Raw genomic sequence first — 25,461 nt, forward strand, 5'->3', positions numbered from 1 at the left:
TTACAACCTTGACATTTGACCTCAGATAAATAGGGGTTTTACAACGCACTTTAAATAATACACATGTTAAAAAAAATCAATGCATTGCTTGGGGAATGTTCTTAAAAATTTTAGGTATGATGAATTATTATTTGAACCTGAATGGATAACTCTTCGGTAATGATGTCGCCGTTTCAAGATTTGTGAGGTATAGACAATTTAAAGATTTTAAGGGATTGCCTTTTCCCCAAAGGTTCTCTGTCTTTCAGTTTCCACAAATTTTATTTTAAAAATAAACTCTGTTGTTATGACTAAAACTAATCATAACAACAAAGTTTATTATTAAATAAAATGTGTGGAAAGACAGTTCTCGTAAATGTTAAAAAAGAGAAATGTGTCCTGTAGACATAATGGAGAAAGGATTGTTTAATTGCACAATTTCATTTTTTTAAAAAATTCATCCAATCTGTAATAAGTTTGGCAGATGTAAGGGTCCGTATTAAAGCTTTAGCTTTTGCAATGAAATTTTACACAACCCCCGATGGCCTAAAGAAAACTGTTCACAAGTGAAAGACATATGTCCAGAATTTTTTACACCCTTAAATTTTGTCCTAATTTAAACCTACTTTGATTTTTTTCATTGTGTGTTGATTCTTTATCAGTTTTAACGCACTTTTTTTTTACTACGTTGTGGGGGTCATTATTATCCCCACTCGCGGTGCAAGGGAGTATTTCTTCGGGCTCGTGAAACACAAAAAATCGCACCCATAAACGTTATTGGTTGAAAACGCTCACACCCTCGACTACAAGGTCAAGGAGAAACTATGTCTGTAAGTCAATATTTTTTTTTCCGCGTTGTTAGTTAAAATACTACATGAGCAAGTATGTGTGTATTTGTTACTATTTCATAGGTGGATTTATTAATTTTTTCTAAACTTACTGGTTAAAAATTCCTCGTAGATCTAATAGAGTAAGTATGATAAACATGTTTTCTTCAGCAGGATCCAGACCAGTTACAGGCGGATCTAGCAGAAGTAACTATTGTCAAAAGGCCAAATAAAATAAATCTGATTTATATTTTGTATTGCTTCTTGAAAATTTTATCTATATAACTTAATCTACCACTATATCTTCCATATAAGTATGAATTTATTTACTTGTTACTTTAATTGGGCCATAACCATGATAACCATGCATTAACTATTATTTTATGAAAGTTGCGATAATTGACTTGCTTGTGAAGTTTTTTTATTTGTATAGATAGGTACAGTATCATTGTTATGTGAAGCATAGCCTTTCAAATTAATTAAAATGCTTGCACACTAGTACTGTCATACCTGTTTAGGCTGTTTAAAATACTAGACTGTTTAATAATTTCCAGTATTGAAGATTTTAATCATCTGCTACTCATTGAGTTACAAAGTATTAGTAGATATCACATGCTATATTTTTTTAAACTGAAATTTTTATATTTTTGGCAGAAAAGGAAATCCGAGGGGACACCTGTGAGTGCTTCAAAAGGTAAAAAGTCCAAAGAACTGGAGAAACCTAACTCCAGTACCAGCCCCTCGGTCTGTAATGGCACTAACACAGAACAGATTAAAGACCCATTCTGTGATCCAGACAATCCAAAGAAAATCCTGTTCCAGGATGTCAGCGCAGCAGCATATAAAATTAAAGATGGCATTCACCGGAGTCCATGTATTGTAAGACATGAATATTGTATTACACATCATAAAATGTTCATTTATTATCAATCTGTATCCTTTATCCTGTTTTGTCTTACTACTGTCCTACTTCTCTCTCTCTCTCTCTGAAGATGTAAATTTGTATATTGATGTTACTTCAAAATTATATAGCAAATACAGTATATGAAATAAATAAATTATAATGGACAAAATCTTTTTTGAAAAATATTGCTTTTTTTGGATAGGAAATTCATATAAGAAAAAAATCCTTGATGGATTTTCCTCCTTTTACAATCTGATAGTTTGTGCTTTAGAAGTAAATGTATTCTCCAAACTGGTCCTCTTGAATAATGTCTGATTCTTATTAATACATGTATTTCAGAGATCTAGAATGTCTGCCATGTTGAATATGGACATTTATTTCAAGAAAGAATTCCTGCAATTCACAGGAAGGTAAGATGAAAGACTGCTCTGCACTAGCGCTGTAGAGTTGTATACCGACTTTTATATTCTTATGCATCAGAAATATTAAGATAACTGTTTTAAACTAAATTTTTCTATTTCTTTTAAAAAAAACCCACTTTTTTCCTTTACAAACTGTTATTGTTTAACTGAAATTTGAAGATGTATTTTTAATTTGATTTCACATTTATTATTTTTGTCTATTTATTTAGCTTCAAAGAAAGAGGAGCAAGATATGCTCTGATGCAGCTATCAAAAGTAAGGAAATATGCATTTGAATTTCATTACACACTTTTCATGTCCAGTGAATGGGTTGTCTCCCTTTCAATGTGATTTAAAACCAAAATGGCAAGAAGCAAAGAATGTAAAAACTTCACGGATTCCTCTGTGTTTTATATTTCAAAACCCATTTACTGGTAGATACAGAAGACACCTAAGGCTATTAAGCTGAAATTAAATTTTATATAAGAAATTCAATTAAAAACTTTTAATGTGCATTTAATAAATGCTGTTGGATTATTATAGTTTGGAAATTTCTCCCACAGGAGCAGAAGGAGATAGGGGTGATAGCAGCCAGTGCCGGTAACCACGCCCTTGCTCTGGCCTACCACGGTCAGTGTCTGGACATCCCAGTGACCGTAGTCATGCCCCTTATAGCTCCGATGATGAAAGTCCAAGCTTGTGTCAGTTATGGAGCCAATGTCATTATCAAAGGCAATGATATCTCAGAGGTTGGTAGACAGGAATTTGATGAATCTGCTGTCTTTTGTTATATGAATACAGGTACTTCATTATTAATTGTATACCTGGAAGAGAATCCCTTTATTGATTTTACTTAGATCTGACAGAAACTTTTTTTATTGACTATCATTTGTCATATTGAATATGTAAAAAGATTCTTAAGGAAATATATGCTAAAAATAACTGGGCTCCTACAAAATTCAAGTAGAGGTACTATAGTAGGTTTATTACACTTAGTGATATAACTGTAAATCATTTAAAAAAAAGAAAAAGAAAAAGAAAAAACTTCAAAAGTTGTGTTTTAAAATGTTGTGATGTGGAACTTTATAATGTTTCAAATTTTGTTTTTTTTTTCAGTCAAAAGTACATGCACAGACAATGGGGAAAGAAAAAGGATATGTTTACATAAATGGGTATGTTTTGCAATTTTTTTTTTCATTAGATATATACATATACCTTAAAATTTATGCTTAACTTTTATTTATATTTTAATTCATTCCTTTTTTGTTTTGAATAGTTACGACCACCCTCACATCCTAGCTGGACAGGGAACTATGGGATTGGAGATTGTAGAACAAGTACCTGATGTGGATGCTGTTGTTATACCCGTGGGTGGGGGAGGGCTAATTGCTGGAGCTGCCCTCGCCATCAAGAACCTCAAACCATCTGTACAGATCATTGTAAGAATAACATTACAAAACAATCTAGCTGTATGATATTGTGGCAGTCAGTTGGTTTTGATTGCTGGTGGCCAGATAGCTCAGTTGGAAGAGCACCTGAGATTCAGGGGGCCTGGGTTCGAATCTCGATCTTGTCTGCTGCATTTTTCTCCTCTCCCATTACAATATTAACAGATGACAAAGACAATATGCAGTGCATTTTCCTTTGCAGATTACACAAAATTTAGTGCAATGTGAACTGTAACCATATTGATTATAACTGTGGTGATTTTTTAGGGGGTTGAGGCAGAGAGATGTGCCAGTTTTACAGAAGCATTAAAAGCTAGAAAACCAGTACGGACTGCAATGTCTTCCTCTATTGCTGATGGTGAGAGATCCATGATGTTTGCTTGTTTTCTGTAACTTACAATAACACAAGTCAAATATGTTGCACTATAAACTTACAGCGCTGTAATAGGGCATTATGATTATTTATAGGTTTAGCTGTACCAACAGTTGGAGTGAATGCATTTGAGACTGCCAAAGACTTGGTGAATAAAATGGTAACTGTAAAGTAAGTAAGGTTAATTTAACAAAGTGACGCCAAATAATTAAAAAGAAAGCTTTTGAAGTGTGAGTAGCTGTAAAGTAACTTACTTTTGTCCATCAGGAATAATAATGAGTTTCATCACCTTCTTTCACTTTTGATATTGCTTGCCGTGAACCATTTACATATGTATTTCATTGTGCATTTATGAAGACTATTTACTCAGTCACAACAATTAATAGTCAACATTGAACTTAAACAGACAAATCCTGAATAACAGTTGGTTTATAGTGAGTCTGATTTTTCCAGGGAGGAGAATATAGCTTTAGCAATCCTGCGTCTGATAGAACTTGAGAAAGCCATTGTAGAAGGAGCAGGAGCAACAGGACTGGCCGCCATATTAGAGGGATCACTTCCAGAACTCAAGGGCAAAAAGTTAGTTGAAATAAATAAAAGCCTCATAAAATTTATGAAAATTAGTTTTTTGTGAGCTAAATCAACAACAGAAAAGTTCATTTTACATTTTATTTCCCCTCTACATGTGAACATTAAGTAGGTATATAGATACAATGTATGTATTACACTGTACTGGTAATTGCTGAGTATTTAAGTACCAGTACGTTAAATATATTGTATAAATAGGGTGGTTGTGGCACTTTGTGGTGGAAACATTGATACCACGGCCCTGGGTCGGGTGATAGAGCGTGGTCTGGCTGCTGATGGACGTCTCATTAGATTTGTGGTGACTGTGTCAGACAGACCGGGAGGGATAGCTGAGCTTACCAAGCTGTTGGCAGACCTAGGAGTCAGGTAACTACAAGATGAGACCATGCTATGTTCACATACTGTGATTGGGAAAAAAGTGATATAGTCAAGGAAATATGATTTTTATTTAAATTCAGTTTTTATGCTACATGGAAAGACTAGTCATTTAAAATCATAAAAATTGAAAAATGTTTATTTATTTGCAGTATTAAAGATATATTTCATGAAAGAGCATGGCTTAAATCAGATGTGTTTTCAGTACAGGTAAGATTAGGGTGTATATGTTACTAGCTGAGAATCTTGTCTGTTTTTTGGTTATTTATCTTAAAATGACATTATTTAATGCATTTAAAAAATCAAAAAAGTATTTCCATGTTGTACGATAAAAAGAATTTTAGTGAAGGATTTTCTTTTGACATTCATGATGATATACATAACAATATGTTTAGCAAAAGTTTTTCCCATTGCCTGGCTTTAAATCTATATTTATGTTACACATTTTCACAAAATAATATATTATAATAAGTGCACTATTTTGACTTTGATTTGTTTAGGTGAAGTGTGTTGTGGAGGCAAGAGACAAAGCCCACTCAGAAGAACTACAATCAGCTCTCAGGAAGAAATACACACAAGTGGCATGGCTGCCCATGTATTTCTGATAGTCCATACCAGTTTTAATTGCTGCGAATGTCCTTTAGAATCTTAGATTAGAATCTCCTAGTATTCATGACAAGTTAAAACATCAGTATAAATACTACAGGTATTTTTATTTAGATAAGAATGAAATTATTTATGTATGGATGATTCATTTTACAAAGCAATGCAGGGTATTAGAGAAATGAAAGAATATGGTGTAGTGTGTCTTTAATTAAAAGAACAAAAATGCACAGTTGTTGAAAATTTGTGATACCGGTAAGTCTTGAATCTCTTGTTTGTACTTTGCAATCACTATTTCTATGAATATTAGTCCCACACAGAAAATGTCTTGTCTGGTGGAAGCCATAGTAATGTTTTGTTTTTTATGCTACACACATGTATTTGTGCATATTGTTGTTTGGATTGTTTCTCAGGATCAGTATTTTTACTTAATTATAGACTTCTCAGGATAACGGGAACATTTTTAAAGCAGTATTATAGAGTCCAGTGATGATCACTAGGAACAAAACCTAAAATTTTGATATTATCACATGGGCATTTATAACAATCTTGTAATTGTCTCACATTTACCCACCCATCCTTGGTGTCTATTGGCACATAAGGCCCCATCCTCATGTTCTAGTCTAGTGCTGTATTTTAATGTGCCATTATAATTTTATTTTTATCAAAATGAATCACAGCAGATGGATCTCACAAAGACTTTTTTAATGTACAGTCTGTATTTTCTGAAAATCAGTGTACAGTACAACAAGCTTATAGCCAACAAGCTTTTAATGAATTGATACTTTTAGCAAGTGATTTTTATTCCCCATGGTTTTAAATTAAATTGTTAAGTTAATGGATTTAATGAATAATGTTTATAACGAAGCAAAATCTTCCGTCCCTGACACTTCATTTTAAGCATGTTTAAGTGTTAATTGTGTTAAAAAAAAATGGAACCAATTTTATAAGCCAATTTATATTGTACATCTGGTTAATTTTTACTGGTGGAAATTGCGGCTGATGTGAAAAACCCCAAACTATTCCATAAGAACATTTTTATTTTAAATTTTTGTTGGTACAAACATCAATAACATACTGTATTATTTTGGCTAGATTATAGTTTTGGTTGATCAAAAGTCAGTGATCAAATTTTCACTCATGAAAATGATAAATCTAATATTGTACATGTATTTAAAGAAGTGGAGTTTTATAATGCCTCTTCATGTTTTATTGACACGTCATGTTTTAATAGCTGTATACATGTAAATGAAATAATCCTATATTTTTACATGGTGTAATGTATGTTGATTCATTATAGAAAGATTTTGCCAAAATTGTACCTGAAGGAACCTCACATTCATTTTTTTTTTTTTAAAGTTTGACATAACCAATTTATATATATTTGTGCTAGTTTTCAAAATTAAGATACACCCCCTTATCATTTCAGATTTTTTTATTCACTAGAAGGAACCTCACATTAGTTTTTGTTTCATATTTTTGATTTTTAATTGTATAACTATTAATGTTTTTTTTTTTGCCAGTATATTTGCTTTGTAATATTTTGTGTTATATGTTTTTGAAGAACGTTTCAAATCTGAAATGAAGTTTTCAAGTTACTGATACTTAACATTTATGATGCTTAATTATTAATTGCTGGTATCTTCACAGTTTGTAAACAACATTGGAAAGCTTCATTTTATTTAAAAAATAAAATACTTAAAATGTTTTCTGATATTTATACTTTAATCTTATTTTCCGCTCAGTTAATTTGTTAGAAGGATTAAATGTTGGAATTTCCACACTTGAAACTGATCCATTTTCAGAAATAAACGCATACTTATCCGATTGCTTAAATAAAGACGCAAAATATAATTAATCTTTCACCCTATGTGGTGAATTTCGAAGGTCTTTCATTTACACGTGTATCTTAAAGGGCTTTTATAAGACTACGATAACCTATTTAGAAACAATACAAGGAATAAATCGACTAAATTACGTAAGTGTTACCAATAGAACCCTAGAAAAATTCCTTAATCCCTCCTGATCTTGTGTACTCTCTGACTGTCCCTGCGTAAGGTCATTATGGACATTAATATAGAATTTATAACTTTTCTGCTGAGAGAAAGCGAACGAGTTTGTAAAGAATAGAAAGCAGAATTGGGGGTCCTCCCTCCACTGAAAATGGATTGCTGTCACGATTTTTTTAAACACATCATGGTTTTTTTATTTCCCCCTTTTTTCTTGAATGTTAAAGCATACTTTGCATTTGTAAGGACTACACAAAACAAACATCCAATGCGAGGAAGCCGTTTATCATAAACACATACAAAATATTTTAAAAAGTCAAATAATAGCATTATTTTATACTAGTCTGTCAGTTTGAAAAATCGAAAATACATCGGTTAAAATGCATTTACAGTAAAACCTCAAATCAACGACCCGTATTTAAACAAAATCAAGGAATGGACATTAAACGTCATGGGACGGAATTCGAAGATACCGACATGACGACATTTCTCTATAAAGTCCTTCTTGTGATGTCTTTGGTTCCTCATCTGGCATCTCTTCTTTAAGTTCTTTAATGCTATGGGTCATCAATTTTGCAAAGTATTTGAATTTAAGCATTCCTTTATGGGATTGTGACATTCGACGTAGAGCTTTCTTTTCCAAACTGTTTTTATCCATTTCCTTGAGAAGTCCAATTGTGTGAAAACTTTGACTTCTTGCTCTTAAAAATTGTGGTTCTTCCTTTATTTTGGGAAATTGTGTGTGAGAGCGCGTCAGACCAGCCAAACTTCTGCTCCGGTTTCGGAATTGAGGATTATCGTCAGCTTTTGTCTGTTCGTTTTTGTGAAGTCTCGTGATCGTATCAACACTGTCGCTTCGTTCGCAAGGAGTCGGTGTTCGGTCAGTTACCGAGGAAGATTCACTCACTGAATTACTTTGCCATGTGAAAACTGAATTTTCGTTAATGTCTGGCAGAGAAAGAGACAAAGGTTTCACCGTCATCACCTTTGTCTTTCTCTGCGTCCTTTCTGTGGAATGCTTCCTTGGTACTCTTTCGGTGTCACTGCTATACTCCTCAGCCTCACTTTCACTACAAAAAGCGTCATCTGGAGAATAAAAGGTGTTTTCTCGCTCCAGTTTCACTGTTGGAAGATGTACCTCTATCTTAATTTTTCCTTCTTGAGAAGATTCGTTGATGCCATTTTTCTCAGTTGATGGACCTTTTCTGCGGTCTTTCTTAGCTTTAAACAAATGTTTATGATACTTTCTAACGACCATCCGCTTGTCAATGCGGATTTCTTTAATGCGTCTTTCCATTTGTTCTTGTATCTCCTCTTTATCTTTCTGTAAGTGAAACTGTCTATGCACATCCATGGTATGCATTCTTCTATAGTCCGTCACGGTCTGAAGTCGTCGCAGCATCTCCGACGCTTCCAGTTTTTCTGCAAGTACCTCCAACTTCTTCATACTTTTCATTCTTCCAAGTTCTCCCAAGGTTGTGTAAGGAACAAGTCAGTGTGCTCTCCTGATCAACACAATCTGCGCGGAGTTAAGATGTTACTTATAGGATTATATTAAGTCGGATTAAAAATAGCTAACTATTAAAAAGTCTGCTTTACATTCACTTGTTAAATTCAAAGCCATCTCTCGCGATTTATTTTTTGACGATACAGCACTACGAGATTTAAAAACTGGTTCCGATTCTAAACTAGTATTATTTACCGAATTGTTTTTATCGGATTATTAAAACACACACATTACACTAATAAGTCTAAGGACAAACTTAATCTCTTTTCTCGAAATATCAGAAGTATGATAGAACAAGTGTACTCCATTTTTGAGAGACTGATTGGCGTCTCACGCTGCATGTACACCAACACTACGTAAACGCAACGTAAGCTAATGCACCTGTACATTAGACAATGACAAACACAAATATAACATGTATCGATAAACAGCACCAAATATAAATGTCGAGTTTTCAGATGCAAATTTATTTAACTAATTTTGCCTCCCTCCTCCATCTTCTTTCGTTTAAAGGGATATAATCAATTTAATACTGATGATGATTTTCCCGTTATTTCCCGATCATGACAAGGAGCACACGACGGGTGTGACTGGTCGGGTGGGGATGCTCACTCCTCCATGGTACCTGATCCCACCTCTAATGTTTTAGAGGTCCGTGTTTGCTCTGCTCCTATTTTGTATCGTTTTATGGACTTTTGATCTTGAGTACCGTTCGTTATCTCCATGTTTCATTCAAAAAATCAAAGGCCGGGTCAGAAATTATAAAATTGTTTTTGAAAAGATTTCTTACATGAATCACGTTTATATTCTGATAAAAAATTATATTTAAACCAATATAAATGATAAGACACTGACAGTGAGTTTTTCAATCCTAATACCACTCCGATTTTGTCAGAATCAGAATTAATCTGGTACCGCAGCTGAATGTAAACAAACAGGCCAGTCTGGTTCCCTCTCCTGCTTTTTACCTCGTATGTGTAGAGAACTACGGTAACACTGATGATCAAAAATCCTTACGCTAATGAACTATGTTCTTTGACTTATGAAGTTTTCAAAGTCATTACTACTAATGTTTATTTTAGAAAAAACTTCGTTTTATTTTTGTTGCTTTATTTAGCGTTTGTATTATCTCAAAAGCGGTTGAGAGTAAGAACTATATTTTTGCACGTAACATGGCGACTATTATTGAACATAATAAGCCGGCAAAGCAATAAACTAAAAATTGTTTTTGAAAAGTTTCAAGATGACGCCTTTAGTTCTTTTTGTAATGTTTAGTACTACATATTTATTGAACATATTAACAACTCTCTACTTTTACGAGGGCTGTTCAATAAATAATGTCCTGAACTCTATGACAAACAACATAGTAATAATCATATGGCATTAAGCTTGACTTTCTCTCATGATTGAATCTTTAATGGATTGAAACAGTTATTGTGTCCCCTTTTCATCACATAGTTTCATTTTGAGAAGCTGGAAAACAAGGGCTATTCGAGACACTCCACTAAAAATGAATGGTAAAGAATCAGTAAACTAGAGTGAAATTAAATGCTTCATTAAAACTACTGTAAAACTCGTTAAGAATCCCAAAGAAATATTCACTGAAATATGTGAAATTTACAGCAACCAATGCCTGTTTTATAGACACATGAGCTGGTTGATTTCAATGAACAAAAATTATATAATGGGCATCAAAAATGGGTACTCTCTTTCGCGACAAAGACAACAACCAATGTTCTGTTTGCCAAAATTCAACACAAAATCACTGATGATGTTTGATTGACTTTAATTAAGACACATAGGAAAATTGATTGGCATTATTTTGGGAGTAGGTCACACAGGTTTAAAGAAACATTTGACGGTAAAAAAAAGCTTAGTACTCATTGGTCACCCTATGTTTTGAAAAATGAATGACAACGACAGCATTTAAGAATATCTAAACAGTTATTTCAAAACATCATAAATTGTAGTCATCCACGTTTGTCTGAAACTCAAACAGATAATGAAACTTGAATCCATTGCCTAAAACCCTCTAAACAAATTCACAATAAGATGCACTTGACAAAAAATAGTAAAAGTCTGAGGAGAGCAAAAAATTGCAAGAGCACAAAGACAGTTTTATATGTCATTTTCTTAAATATTAGTGGTCTTGTTGTTCGGATTTTCATTCGGGGAGGCAGTTCAATTTCTGGAGAAGTCTAGAATATAAAATTTTTGACAAAAAACGAAAGGTTTATGAGAGGAAGGAACCAGAATCAGGATTTCACTACATTGAATTTCTTCATGACAGCGTCCTAACCCACACGCCCTAAAGAGTAAAGGAAATTTTGGAATAAACAGAAAGTTAATGTTTGTCACACCAACAATATTCGCCAGACCTTTCACCCTTTGCTTTATTTAATTTTCCAAACTTAAAAAAAACATCTTTCAGAAAGAAGAAACAAGTGCATGAAATCATAGGATCAGCCATATTCCAGTATACGAAGGATCATACTCAAAAATGAGTTTCAAACACAATCAGAAATTGGATACAAATGTAACAGACATGTGTTTTAATTAAAAGAGAATATTTAAGTGAAATCATTAAGACTAATTTATTGAAAAGCGTCTTTTGTTTCTTTCCGAGCACCGAAGACATTATTTATTGAACAGCTTTCGTAGGTTAGAAGGTTAAACGCCAAGGTCAGACATTCTGAATAAAATGGCTTCGAAATACATGTACTTTTATTTCTCTGAGCCATTTCTTGACTCCCTAGAACTGTATAAAAATCGTATTGATTCTGGGTTCAAAGAAACAAACGCCAAGATAGGGCTTTCATATACACGTATTATATAAAACCTTTTTCAAGTCCTAAAGTTTACGATGAAATGATGTATGTTGATGACACTGACTTTTAAGGAAGCCAGCTACTTGTGTATAGACGAAAAGGTAAACGGACTATTAGTCTCCTCTCTCCGTCTGCAAATAGGTCGTCCATCCATTTATTCTGTCTTTAAGTGGTTCCTGGAAGTGGCTTTTGATTTTTTTTTTAAATACTTGACATCTAGATTTTCAATCAAAGATTATATACTTTTTTGAATTAAAACTGTTCAATAATGGATATTTACTATGCTCGTCTTCTCTTCGTAGGGGATAAGACCAGCATATAGTTCAAGATCGATCTTCAATGTGCCTGCAAGATCTTTCAGTTACAATATGGTACTAATATTCTGTTTGCATAGTTTTTAAAAGTTCTTTACAGACATTGAAACATGAAAACAACTTTCCTTGTAGTGGCCTTGATGAAATAATGATAATTTTTATTTAAATTTAATGTTTACTATCTGTTACTAGAATATTATATTTGTTTTAATAATACGTTTTAGAATTACTTTACAGTATAACTCAGTTATAGCAATGTCCTTAGAACATGTATATTTGAATTACGAATTCGAGTAAGAAGAGTACATGTTGAATTTGAGTCCAAATAATGAATTCGTAGAGTACATACATGTTGCAAATTATGCATGAACATGTTTCTCTTTGTATAACTACCGAATATGATCAATTTTTATACACTAGACATTATTTTTTTATTGAATTAAAGTACATCGATACTCTGATAAGAGAGGTAACTCAAAACAACAAAAATGTCTATTATCTCTTTCTAATTTGTTAAGTTGAAGTGTCTTTTTTGTCCAGTTTATCGCTGAATGCCATGCTATAATTCTTTTGAATTTTACTCCCCATTTATGTTTCCTTTAGAGAATTATTACATTTAAAGAAACATTTTATCTGAGTGAACAGAGAGTTAAAAAATCTTCAAAATTAAATTACTAAAGAAAAGTTATATGTAATTTTTTTTTTTACTTTTGAGACCTAAATATAGCTATGCAAGATGTAAATTTCGTAATTTTTCAACTCCTACAAGATCGAAAAAAGTACTATCTACGAATTCGTAAAATTATAAATTACATTTATCAGGTACCTCCGGAAACTCCGCTAAATCCACAAGTTCGTGGTATTCATGTCCGCACAAAACGAATTTTACCTTGCTTATTATAGTTCCTAAATAACTAGTATCATACTTCGCACCTATAACTAAAAATAGTGCAGAATCATTCTTCTCATATTACTTAATAAAATGTTGTTTTTTGGACATTCCTTGAAGTATAAATGAGGCACCATTCACACCAATTGATATCTTACTGTAAACATGGGGGTTCGGAGATCGGTTTTTCGGATGAGACCATATAAACCGAGGTCTAGTGTCACAGTAGATGCTGGCACGAACTGACCCTTCACTGCTTAATATCCCTAAGTGCCGAACATAGGACAACATTTGCCGCGCTCCATCGGCAAGTGATGGCGTCTCCATATGAGTGAAAAATTCTCGAGAGGGACGTTAAACAACATACAATCAATCAATCAAAAAATGTATGCAACATAGTAAACAAACGGTATACGTTAACGTTTTTTCAAGCAGTTCACTACTCCATAGCTGACTGAAATATGATAAATACTCAAGAAAAAAAAAGACGTCTCCAAAATAAACAAACACTGTGTTGTTTACAAATTGCAGCAGAAATTCCAATCAATACTGACTGGCTACAAAAGATCACGTATGAGATTGCAATTCATGGTATCAAAACAAGAAAAAATATCAATAATCACACTGTATTTTATGCGTGTGAAGCAATTACATGGCAAGAAATTCTAAGATAAAATAATAATTGCAATCCCCCACAGCAATGTAGTCAAAACACAGTTAAGCAAATTGTAACAGATGTATGAACATATTTTATCCATGAACCATTTTCTGGTCCGGTAAAAATACTCTGCGACTAGATCTGTATGTATATTTACAATTTGTTTAATCTTCATTGAACATAGGAGCAAATGAGCTCTGTTTTATTTTAGCTTTGGAAGTCGTAAATAACGGCAAGATCGCAAAGAATCAAAGTCTTCGTCAAGGTGGGGCTCCGGTGGTTTCTTTAAACTCCGGGTGCCATGGTACAAACGTTCAAACACGTTCCTCACTAAGTAATCCATTTTCTCATTAGATGACACACGTTTTGTCAAATCTAGATCAAGAGAATGTTTGGTATTGTTTTGTTTCATACATTCCCAAGATGAAGATTTGTTTCCTCCTTTGTGATCATGATCAGTTTCGTTGTCATCCGGTACTGGAGTCTCGACTTGGGTATGGTCAGGAGGCGTTAGATGTAAACTCTGCATCCGTTCATTATACGAGGGAAGAGGGGGTATACAGGGGAGACAACTTTCTGTTCGACTTCTGCGCAGTGATCCCTGTAGGTGACGCACTGAATGACTTGTTCCGCGTTCTATGGTTTCTATCGTCGTTTCTCCGCCACGTCTAGTCTCCCCTAAGTCTGCTTTCTTACAATTTTCTCTTCGGATACGAAAACTCCTTCTTTTCGTCAGAATAGATTTCTCTTTCCTTTTGATATCAAACAATGTTTCTTCTCTCTCACCATCAAGACGGGACAGTCTCACACGTAAACCGTTCCTTTCCATATTGTTTCGGTTCTGCGCCTGTCTTCTCGTCTCTGCACTCATACTGTAAAATGAACATACAGAATTCCTGGACCTTCCTTGAGTTTTATGTGATATTGCCGGATGTCCGACTCTTAACTCTGCATCATCATAAAGTGTCCATAAAATTGTGGTAGAAAGTGAACGTTTTCGCAATGGAAGTTTGCATCAACGGTTTTTACTTTGTTCTTTCTTTTGATATTCCTTCACACGCACAATGACTCGTTTTCCTTGAAGGAAATAAAAATATCGGTATCTGGGTACAATCAATTTCATTACACGTAATTGTTCTTTATAAATGTCCAGAGAAAACCCACGTGACCTAGCTATCAGATTATGTGAGCAATAATTACAATTGCTTTGCAGGAAAACAAGACTATATCATTTACAAACTCTTTTTTATAAATAATGTACCAATTGACGCTTCCGTTTATCTGTCTGGTCAGATATGTATAATATTTACATTACTAGAAAGAAGAGTGTCTTGTCCCATTTTATATTTGTGGCTGTTTTCCTGCAACATTACCAGTATCAGATCATTGCGATAAACAATAAAAACCTACAAGTACATGTCCGTGCCTTTATACGATGAAGTAGTACCCAAAAAAAAAAAGATTCGTTTTTTATTAATGTTATCACTTCTAAGTTTAATTAATTGGTTGGGGTCATGGTGTTACGTGCAAAGCAGAGAAAGTAGTTTTTGCATGGAATAATGGATTTTTCTCTTGTTTCATCAAGTGTACTTATTTTTGTATCAAAGCTCACAGAGGTCGATACAGTCTTTGTTTGAGTTAATATACATTAAGCTAGGGGTTATCTAGAAACTTAAACTTGTTGCAAACTTGTAAAAACAATCATCCTTCAATCTCATGAGTCCTGAGCCCACTCGGACCAGTAGTCTTATAGTTTTCAAGACTGGATTTCACAAAACTATCGTAAAATTTTTCCTAATACAGATCATAAGATAATGTTAAAATCTGACTCATGACAATCATAAGATCTGCCAACAACTGAGAATGCTCCTTAGAAGAAAAATGCAGCAAGGGTATGTTATAGCAGTAATTGCATGGTCATTCAGCGTTCATACATATTCCAGCGGTAATAAACTGCAACTATTTTATCCATTAATAATTATTTAAAACCATTAATATGTAATAAAATAAACGTCTTACAAATTCAGAACCAAAATTCAATTTATTCAGGGGTCGGATCATATCCAAACCATTAACAATTTCAAAATTTATTTACTTGACATATCCATAAATCAAATATCTCGAATGGCATTTGGTATTTTGCATAATTGCATAGTATGAGAACTTACATAAACGTAAAAAGTGCTTCGTCATCTAGAAAATATCATCTTCTACCGAAGAATTAAGCTTTGCGAGAAATAGTTTATAATGAAACTAAAAGATTTCTGAATCTTACATGTATAGATGTATAGAAACATCCTCAGGTAGCATAGGTTCAAGTTCAAATTATAACTTTGGGAGTGGAATGGTCCACAGTATTTGATCAAAATTTCACAAAGAAATACTGCTGCAGAAATCTTCTGATGAACGGCTATTGTGACTCAGGTTAGTGTACAGGTCATAGGCCTCTTGCTATTTTAAACAAACACAATAGATAAGGTGCAAGAATTGTTGTTGTTCAAACACAGCATAGTAAAAATTATATTTTGAAATTTATCTGAAAATTTTCATCAAATTGGATTTGGAATGCTTTTTCTGTTGAAAAGGTCGCCCGCGTGCCGCAGTGGTTAAAGCGTCTGTTCTAGAGTCTCGAAGTAAGGAGTTGATCCTTACATTGCAGGTTCGAAGGTTGGGAAAGGGTAGAAGGGGAAAATGGAAAGGGAACGGAAAATGTGGATTGTTATTTACGTTAGAATACCTCTAGGAGATAGAAGCAAAAAAGTCAAAAATTTTCCCTCTTAGGCTTCATGGTAAAGGAATTGGTTCCTTGCACTGTTCTTCGGATTGGTCTCGTCCTGGTCCATCCTGCATGTCAATTTAGAATCCCGGTCAACCTCAACTCTTTCTGTTAACAAAGCAAAACCAAGAACTTTAAGAAACACAAAGAAAGCATACATGTATATCAGGTGAGGAAGAGGCCTCACAATTCCCAGAGTGCAACGATCTATTATCTTACAAACACTTAGGGTTCTAATGCAATCAGGAATTTTAAAGTGCAAAAAAGGAGCTTCTTGCCTCTTTCCTCAATGTTGGGTGCCAGACAAGGGTGGGCAATGGTGTTCTTTTCTTCTGTTGGTCGGCCTTGCTCCTCCCTCGTCGTCCTACGTCGGAAGCCCTGAAAATACACAACTGACAGAAAGTTAGTAAAAATTCCGAACAATGAAACAAAATACAGAAATTCAGACATATTACTACTGACATGAAAATTAGACGAAAAACAAGTCAGCAAAGAAAGACAGTTAGGTCGGAAAAGGGTAAAAGGGAAAAAAGAAAGGATGAGGAGGGGGTGTGGATTGTTAGTTATGTTAGAGTACGGAGGGGATATGAGATAGAAGGCCATAAATTAAAAAAATCTTCTCCGTCCTGCTGCATCCTGCCAATTAGAAATCGTTACTTTATAAGTCAAGGGGCCTGAATAACGGTCAACATCAACAGACATTGCAATGAAAAGGTTCAAGAAGAAAAGTCGGTTTCTTATTACATCTTCCATATGCAGTGACTACTGCAGTTGAAAGGAATCTCCTGGATTTGGGATCCAGGTCAGCCTCAACATCTTTCTGATAACAAAGTAAAACCAAGACTTTTAAGAAACACAAACACAGTATGTCATGAAAGAAAGAGACCTCAAAATGCACAGAGTGTTAAGAGATATTATCTTAGCCTCACTTTGGGGGGTTCTAATGGAAATCAGGTATTTTTAATTACAACAAAACGGCTTCTTTCCCTTTTCATCAATATTGAGTGATTGACATAGATGGGAATTAATTTTATTATACTCCCGCTTGAAAGTGGGATAATATATGGTGATAGGGATGTCTATGCTATAAATTCACAGAATCTTTGGGACAGTGTTATTGTGCACCCCTACTTTACTTTTTGATCGGATACACATTTCGGGTTTCCCATAGCAGAACATGGACACTTCCACGGCAATCTTTCTATTACATTGAAGGGTATCTATCTCCATCCATCCACAAATACTCCTACACAAATTAATAAAATTTAATGAAACGTTCACAGCTTCTTTATTACCTAATGCCAGTTTGCACTCCCTTTTTTACTTTTAGATCTGACATTTATATCGGGTCTCTCAGAACAAACCATTGACCATTTTAATCATATGGGAGGGGGTAATAATTTAGTGTGAGTTCATTGCTCACAGTACTCTCTAGTTTTTATTAAATCTTCAGAATCAAAAATGTCTGGAGAGGACTGCATGCCTCCTTCACCTGAAAAATTAATGTATTTTCCACCCATGCACTTCCAATGTACGTCATATGAACATTACCTGTAGCCTTTCAATATATATCACTGTTTTACCTCTTGACCTTGAAATTTTACTCACGTTTCATAAAATTTATCATTACACCTTGATCAAAACCTTTGAACGAGAGAGGATATACCGGTATCAGGTAATAAAAGTATACTCATCGAGTTTTTAGATTAAGTAAACAGAAATCACGAGTCTGGAAAGTAGCATCTCCTATCTTTCAGTTTTGTTATTCTACTGACTGACTTTTTTCCAACTCCATACAGTGTCAATTCTCTGGGACTACTTTTCCCCTACGAATAATATGGAGTTGTAGCGTAACGTAATACTGAGCTGTTTGGAGCTTGGACTTTTTTATCAGATAGATCAGTTGACCTCTTGCATTGATACACCTCTAATTTCGTTTAAATCGTCAGGTATTTTCCATTTTTATTTTTTAATAACTTTATTACTATTTTTGACTCAACTTTATTACTACTGTTGACTCATAGTCACAATTGTTATCATTTTAAAAATTAAGATAATTTAAATTTATTATCAATTTAATGAATCTGTAAATATCAAAGTCATTCCAAATCGAAAGAAGTTGATTGAAATTTAAGAGGATTGATCCAAAAGTAATGTCACAGTGTCCATATTTTCGATACTAGTAGTTAGCGTCATATAATCAACACAATATACCATAATCTACACATACATTAATCTAATTAACATTGAAATTTTGGTTTAATAATGTTAAATTGATTTTATTAATGTTTCAATCGGAAAGCATAGGGGGTGTCACCGCGTAAAAAATAAACGTCACGTTTAATATATTCTCTTTCATGCAAACACGAGAAATCGTTTCGAGAAATTTTTTTTTCAATTTACTTTTGGGAGAGAAAATTACATTCTCAAGTGCAGAACCGGTGGTTGGGTTGGTCATACCCCTTCTCAGGAGCAACCCCCCCCCCCCCCCAAAAAAAAGAAGAGAAAGCAGATAGTTCAGGATGCGACCCCTCCTCTACAATGCCCATGGAATTTGTAAATTGCAAAGCATCTGAATGATGGAATGATCTTGTTATGGATAATATGCGAGGATCTTCAACGCAGGACTGTTAAATGCTTTGGCTGACTTGATGAGGTTGGCATACAGTGTTGTGTTCCATTTTTTAGTTTAATATATTAAGGATCCCTGTATATTGTTTTCAGGCAGATATTTTTCTGCATCTTTTGCTTCGTTGCCAAAAAAGTTTCTCTTCTTTTCTCGCATTTTTCTTTACCCCAAACTACCCCAGAGGTCACGACTGACATGAAATGAACAAACTTGAATCTACACCAACCGAGGATGCTTCAATATAAATATGATCAATCATAGCTTTGCTGTTCTTGAGAAGATTTCTAACAATATTTTCCTATTTATTTCTGTGTAAAACTTGATCCACCTCTGTGGCTCTACCCCATCCCAGGAACAGCAAAGCCTTGATTGGTCATATTTACATGGAAGCATCCTCAGGTAGTATAGATTCGAGCTTGTTCAAATCTTTGCTGTTCTTGAGAAGAAGAGTTTAAAAGAATTTCCCTAGTATATATGTATTCCTGTATAAATCTGATCGTCCACTGTGGCCCCATTCTACCCCCCAAGGGTCATGATTTGAACAAACTTGAATATACATTACTTGGGGATGATTCCACATGCGTTTCAAATTTCCTGGCCCAGTGGTTATTGAGAAGATTTTTAAAGATTTTTCCTATATATATGGGTCATTTTCAAAAAAAGTCTATTTTTTTGTCTTTTGATCAGAAAAATGAGAAAAACTTTTTTAGAGTGAATTTTTTCCCCGTTGGTTAATATACATGGTCATACAGCTTATAAGTTATTTTATGATCATCTCCCAGGTGTTTTATAAAAAATATTCTATGCATTCCAAGTAAAATTTAACAGTAAAACCATGTCACATTAACAAAAATTTTATAACATGCTTATTTAAATGATAGGGAAAATATTACCCTGTGAAGATATGTACCAATTTTGCACCTCATATTAATTACATTCATTTACAGATTAATTTAATATGATTGTTTTAATTATGCCGCCCACTAGATACTAGTATTGTGCATTTAACATTCAGGAAGTGACATGTCCCTCCAGTTTATGTCATTCCTGTTACCAAAAGAAAATGTTAAAATAAAAGTTATCTCACTTTCCTAGGAACTGTTTTCATGATCCGCAATATATCATCATTTTCTGTTGTCTCAAGTTTATGAGCGCCATGATTTGAAAGTGAGTAAAGAAAGGGTCCAAAGGTCGATAAGTTTGTCTTATTGGTAGAGTATAATGAAAATATGTCCTATCTGTTACCTTCGTAATATGCAAGTACTCTTTAAATTGTTTATTCTGCTAAAACAATTAGATTAACTAAGCTACAAAGAAATTGTTTCAATGTCTTGATGATGCAAAAAGAGTACATTATACTAAATAACGGGTGATTTATATGAGAAACGTCCATCCTGTTACTGTCTTTCCTGTTACCATTAATATGGTAACAGTAAGGAAAACTGGACTTCATATCATGAGTTTTAACAATAAAAACAATTACTTTTATTTTTCTAGGTAATATAAGCTTAATAACACATGTTAAAAAACTTCGTAAATCATATTGAAATAAGTTTGTGCTTCAAATAGTGCCATTATAACTTAAACATGCACTCTTGTAACAGAATGGACAGAAATTGTAACAGGAGGGACAATTATCCTGGTATTTATATACCTATTCAAGTTTCATCATTTGTTTTTCTTAAAATTATGAAAAATTCTTAGTTTTGCAACAGAATATACTACCTTAATAAAAAAAATTGAACTGATAAATATTTTAATAGCACTTTACAATTAAATTTCGTAACAGGATGGACATAAATGTCTTTTATTGTCTCAAATTTGCCAGATTTGACAAAATCATGTTTTTATTCTACATTTATTTCTCTTTTCCTAACCAATAAAGTTTTTAAAAAATCAATATTTATTTAAAATGTAGATTTCATTGTCCATCCTGTTACACTGTTTTGTCCATCCTGTCACTGCTTTGTCCTTCCTGTTACCCGAGTCCTTACTGTTACTAGTATATTTTCTTAGTTTAAATTGCTTTGGCAGAGCACCTGATTAAATAACTTTCTGTAACTGTTTATTCTAATCACAAAAATAATGTACAAGAATGTTTTTTTCAACTATAACATATAAACATTCTGCAATAAGGCTTTTCATGAAGAAAAACCCATAGATTTTGCTTCTGTTTAGTATATGGTAGTTTGACATGCTTTTAAACGCTCATATATTAAATGAATGTCAAATATCTTGGCATTCAATGATAATTTTTTCATTTTTTAACGGTATACAAAAGATAATTTGATGAAAATTTTGAAATAGAGATTTACAGCTCTTTTTATGAAAGTAACAGGAAGGACATTAAAGTTTAAATGACTAAGATAAAATATCTATATTTTTTAAAAGAAATATTTTCTTTTATGCAATGCAGTGGATTTTAGTACTTTATTACCCTATTATTCAAATAAAGTTGAAAAAATCATAGTAAAACCACTTTCATTTTTCAAAAATATGTCATTCAAAAAATGGACTTTTTTTGAAAATGACCCATATATATTCCTATATAAAACTTTGATCGTCCATTGTGGCCTCACCCCATCCCCCCCCCCCCCCCCGGGGGTCATGATTTGAATACAAATGAAACTACACAACTTTGGGATGATTCCACATGAGTTTCATTTTTCCTGGCCCAACGGTTCTGGAGAAGAAGATTTTCAAATATTTTCCCTATACTAGTATATTTGTATGTAAAACTTTGATCTTTGAACTTGAATCTACACTACCTGAGGATGCTTCCATATAATTTATATTGTATCTTTCCTGGCCCAGTGGCTCTTGAGAAGAAGATTTTTAAAAGATGTCATTATTTTTTCACTAATTCTTAATTATCTCCCCTTGAAAGAGGGTGTGGCTCTTCATTTGAACAGACTTGAATCTCCTTAACCCAAGGATACTTTGTGGCAAGTTTGGTTGAAATTGGTGCAGCGGTTCTTGAGAAGAAGTCGAAAATGAGAAAAGTTTACAGACAGACAGACGGACGCCGGACAAAACGTGATCAGAAAAGCTCAATTGGGCCTTCAGCTCAGGTGAGCCAAAAAGTTAGGGCCAAGATTAGGTCAAACTAACCTCTAAGGTGTTTTTTGCAATTTTAATTAAATAAGCTCAGTGATTCTTGAGATTAAGTCGAAAATGTGAAAAGTTTTCAAACGGACGGACGCCGGACAACAAATCTGATGAGAAAATTAAAGCTCATTAGAGTTTTCAGCTCGTGTCAGCTAAAAATCTTTATCTCTTTTTGTTGATCTCACACTTACCTTCGAAAGACTTCATCTTATACAATAACGATAACATTTATTTCATTTTAATTTGAAATACTTTTATCTTACAGTTTGTGAGAATGGAAAAAAGTGAAGTCATACTATTAAATGTTGGTGGTTATATTTATAACACCACAAGAGCCACCCTTGTCAAGTATCCAAATTCAACGCTGGGTTTGATGATGAAAGAGGATACCCTGTTCAGTAAGGATCAAGATGGAAACTTCTTCATTGACCGAGACGGACAAATGTTTAGATACATACTGAATTTTTGTAGGTCTGGAAAACTTTGCCTGCCACAACAATTTTCTGATTATGATTTACTAGAAAATGAGGCCAAATTTTACGAAATTGAACCCTTGGTAACTAGTATCAAATCTTCCCGAAAACAAGCAATGAAAAAATACCAAGGATTCAATTACATAGAAGTTGTGGAAGAGAAATCTTATTACTTTCTACACTCTACATACGTACGCACAGTTACATCGTTATATGGGAGGACTGATGATCTGAAAGCATTGCCTCCAGACTTTGTCAATTTTCCTGAAAATTTGCTAACGGACCTCGGTTCAAATTACAGCAAACTGACGATCAATAAATGTGATGTAAGATTACAGATTGGTGAGTTTCTCAGCGAACGGGGATGGGTTAAAGAACATAGTGATTTACAGGTATCTTCATCAATAGAAGACACAGGATACTCAAATAAAAAGTACAAGGAACTAACCTACAGGGATGTCTGGAAAATGTACAAGAAAAATGATTAAATATATGATAGCCCTGAGAGGGGAATTCAGCTAATATACCTAAAAAAAAAAAAAAACACGTCGAGTAGTCGACTAAAAAAAAAGTGGGAGTCTTAATTGCAAATCATATTCGAAAATCCTATTTTGTGTCAGTGCGCGGGGGGTTGGGGGTGCGGTCATAAGCTGTTACTCTTATTTGACCATCATTGCAACAAAAAGTGGGGGTGAATCGGCCTTACGATGAAGATTTTCAATAGTATAGGTTTATGTTTCAAAAGAAGGGGAAAGTCCCCTTCTGTTCCGATGCTACGTGCTGGACTATCTATTAATTAAAGGTAAAACTTTACACCGACTTCATGGACGCTGTGTGCATATAAGAGACATTCCATATAATTCAGTCCTTACAATACGGAAGCATTGGGATTTATTATTCTGGCGTTTGGTGCCACCTGTGAATGCCAAGAAACAATGAAAGTTACGCAAACATTTTGAGTGATTCTTTTACTTTATGACTTGGTTAGAAACATGTTTTATAATGACTGTAGCATTTGTTCTTAGCTTTGAGAAAATATTGTGTGTGTTATGGTGTATTTTCGTAAGGGAGGGAGAGGATGTGTGAGCGTGTGTAGCAACCGCAACTGTAACGTTATTGCCACAAATTATTGCATTAACCCTTTTAACCCGCTAATGCTAAATCACCGCGTAAAAGCCTTAATGAAAGAATTTATATCAATTAAGCAGATTGAGCATATCGACTATTAATGCAATGATTTATGACATTGTGGAATTGACATCCTTTATGCTTTCCTTCATGTAATAATTGTGTGGTTACAAACCATTTGCTACATGTTATATAGCCCAGACATTTTTAGAACTTAGAATTCAAAATGTATCAAAGAGATGCACTTTCATGAGCAACTTTTACATGCTCTTGTTTTCAAAAGTAAATACTATCACTGCACCAAGATGTGACTTTTTGTGTGTAAAAGACTCCTTACATTGTAATAAATTTTGAAAAATCACAATACAAAACTATTTAATCATGATAATAATCTGATAATTTATTCCTTACTTTGATTCACCTAGCTCTCCTGTAATACTAGTAATAAGTGAATTCCAACACCAACGTTATAATACTTTTTAGGAGAGAGAGAGAGAGAGAGGGGGGGATAGAGAGAGTGAACCAGAAAGAAAGAGCTACATTTATATATAAAATGCTTGAAATCCAAGGGTTAATCTTAATTATAATAATAAATGCATGTGTTATTTTTTTTTCCCCTCTCGATTCAACAGAACCTGAGTTCTGCTTTACAAAAGAACAACGAAGCCTTAAATATGTACACATTTTTAAATATCTACAACTTGTAAATTTTTAGAGAATATATTTACTAGTATATAAAATTACATAAATTAATTGAATTCTCTTTAATTGTAATAAAAATTTAATATAAATCACCGTAAAGAATAACAAAAAATTGCGAAAGTAGAATTGGTAATAATCCTTTGTTTTATAACATGGTCCTGAATTGTATGAACAAAGGCAATTTCAGCATAATTATATGAACACCTCTGACTTTTTTCATACAAGTACTACCTAGGAACTGCAAAGTATCTATACTGACTCAAGTTTCCATGTTTTACTGCATAACTTTGAATCAACATCACTCTTATACAAAAGGCAATTAATGAGAGCACACAAAAAATTAGTAGATTTTAAAACTTTCACCGTGCTCAGGTCTCATATATCCCCCACTTTTTGAGTTAGCCCCACGCCTCAGTCCATCCTCCCGGAGGTTGACTTTTACTACCCACTACGGTTTACCCATAGATATTTTACTGGTCAAAATTGGTTGGAATCGTGCAGTTTAGCGGACGCTAAAAATTTTAATGCTAGACGCACAATGCCAAACAAAGATAGCTCACTGACCCGACTCAGCTAGGTTATTTAACGAAAAAAGAAGAAACAAACAAAAACAACTCAAAAAAAAAAATATTCATATCATCTTTTTTAAAATATTACTTGCTGAATTCAAAAACAAAACATGAAATAATACCAGATAAAATGAATAACTTGATAGTAAAAGTAATTTTTAAGTGTATGTTTTCATTCAATCTGCACTGTGACGACATTTTCTTCAGTTACGACATGGTCCCACATCCCGTCAGTTAATACATTTCCTTTTTTCACTTTCCTGCAACATGCATACTTCTAAGTAAAAGTATGGGGTCAGCTCGTTTGTATTAATGTTTTTCCCTTGATCCCTTGGTTGAAGAATGACAGCATTGCAAGGGTTTCTTTTCTTGG

The 25,461-nt window shown here is 33.7% G+C and overlaps 2 protein-coding genes across 2 annotated transcripts; both read left to right on the plus strand.

Moving 5' to 3' along the window:
* Positions 1–709: 709 nt before the first annotated feature.
* LOC134262376 (L-threonine ammonia-lyase-like) lies at positions 710–5,658 on the plus strand. The gene is made up of 13 exons (XM_062744754.1): positions 710–809; positions 1,461–1,685; positions 2,050–2,120; positions 2,342–2,387; positions 2,675–2,860; positions 3,228–3,283; positions 3,388–3,550; positions 3,827–3,917; positions 4,028–4,103; positions 4,386–4,511; positions 4,719–4,886; positions 5,048–5,105; positions 5,396–5,658. The coding sequence occupies exons 1-13, from the start codon at positions 804–806 to the stop codon at positions 5,498–5,500; spliced, it is 1,377 nt and encodes a 458-aa protein (XP_062600738.1). The 5' UTR covers positions 710–803; the 3' UTR covers positions 5,501–5,658.
* Positions 5,659–18,381: 12,723 nt separating this feature from the next.
* Positions 18,382–23,222, plus strand: LOC134262366 (BTB/POZ domain-containing protein KCTD6-like). The gene is made up of 2 exons (XM_062744739.1): positions 18,382–18,428; positions 22,482–23,222. Exon 2 carries the CDS (start codon positions 22,491–22,493, stop codon positions 23,175–23,177), a length of 687 nt encoding a protein of 228 aa, XP_062600723.1. The 5' UTR covers positions 18,382–18,428; positions 22,482–22,490; the 3' UTR covers positions 23,178–23,222.
* Positions 23,223–25,461: the final 2,239 nt, after the last annotated feature.

This window comes from Saccostrea cucullata, unplaced genomic scaffold, assembly GCF_032062105.1.
Source record: "Saccostrea cucullata isolate Sc308-1 unplaced genomic scaffold, CSIRO_AGI_Scuc_v1 ctg544, whole genome shotgun sequence".
Lineage (NCBI taxonomy): Eukaryota > Metazoa > Mollusca > Bivalvia > Ostreida > Ostreidae > Saccostrea > Saccostrea cuccullata.

Bases quoted from the DNA above. Each gene is read 5' to 3' on its own strand.
- LOC134262366 (XM_062744739.1), top strand. From the start codon at position 22,491: ATGGAAAAAAGTGAAGTCATACTATTAAATGTTGGTGGTTATATTTAT.
- LOC134262376 (XM_062744754.1), top strand. The intron at 3,284-3,387 runs GTATGTTTTGCA...TGTTTTGAATAG, and splicing joins GGATATGTTTACATAAATGG to TTACGACCACCCTCACATCC. The intron at 3,551-3,826 runs GTAAGAATAACA...GTGATTTTTTAG, and splicing joins AACCATCTGTACAGATCATT to GGGGTTGAGGCAGAGAGATG.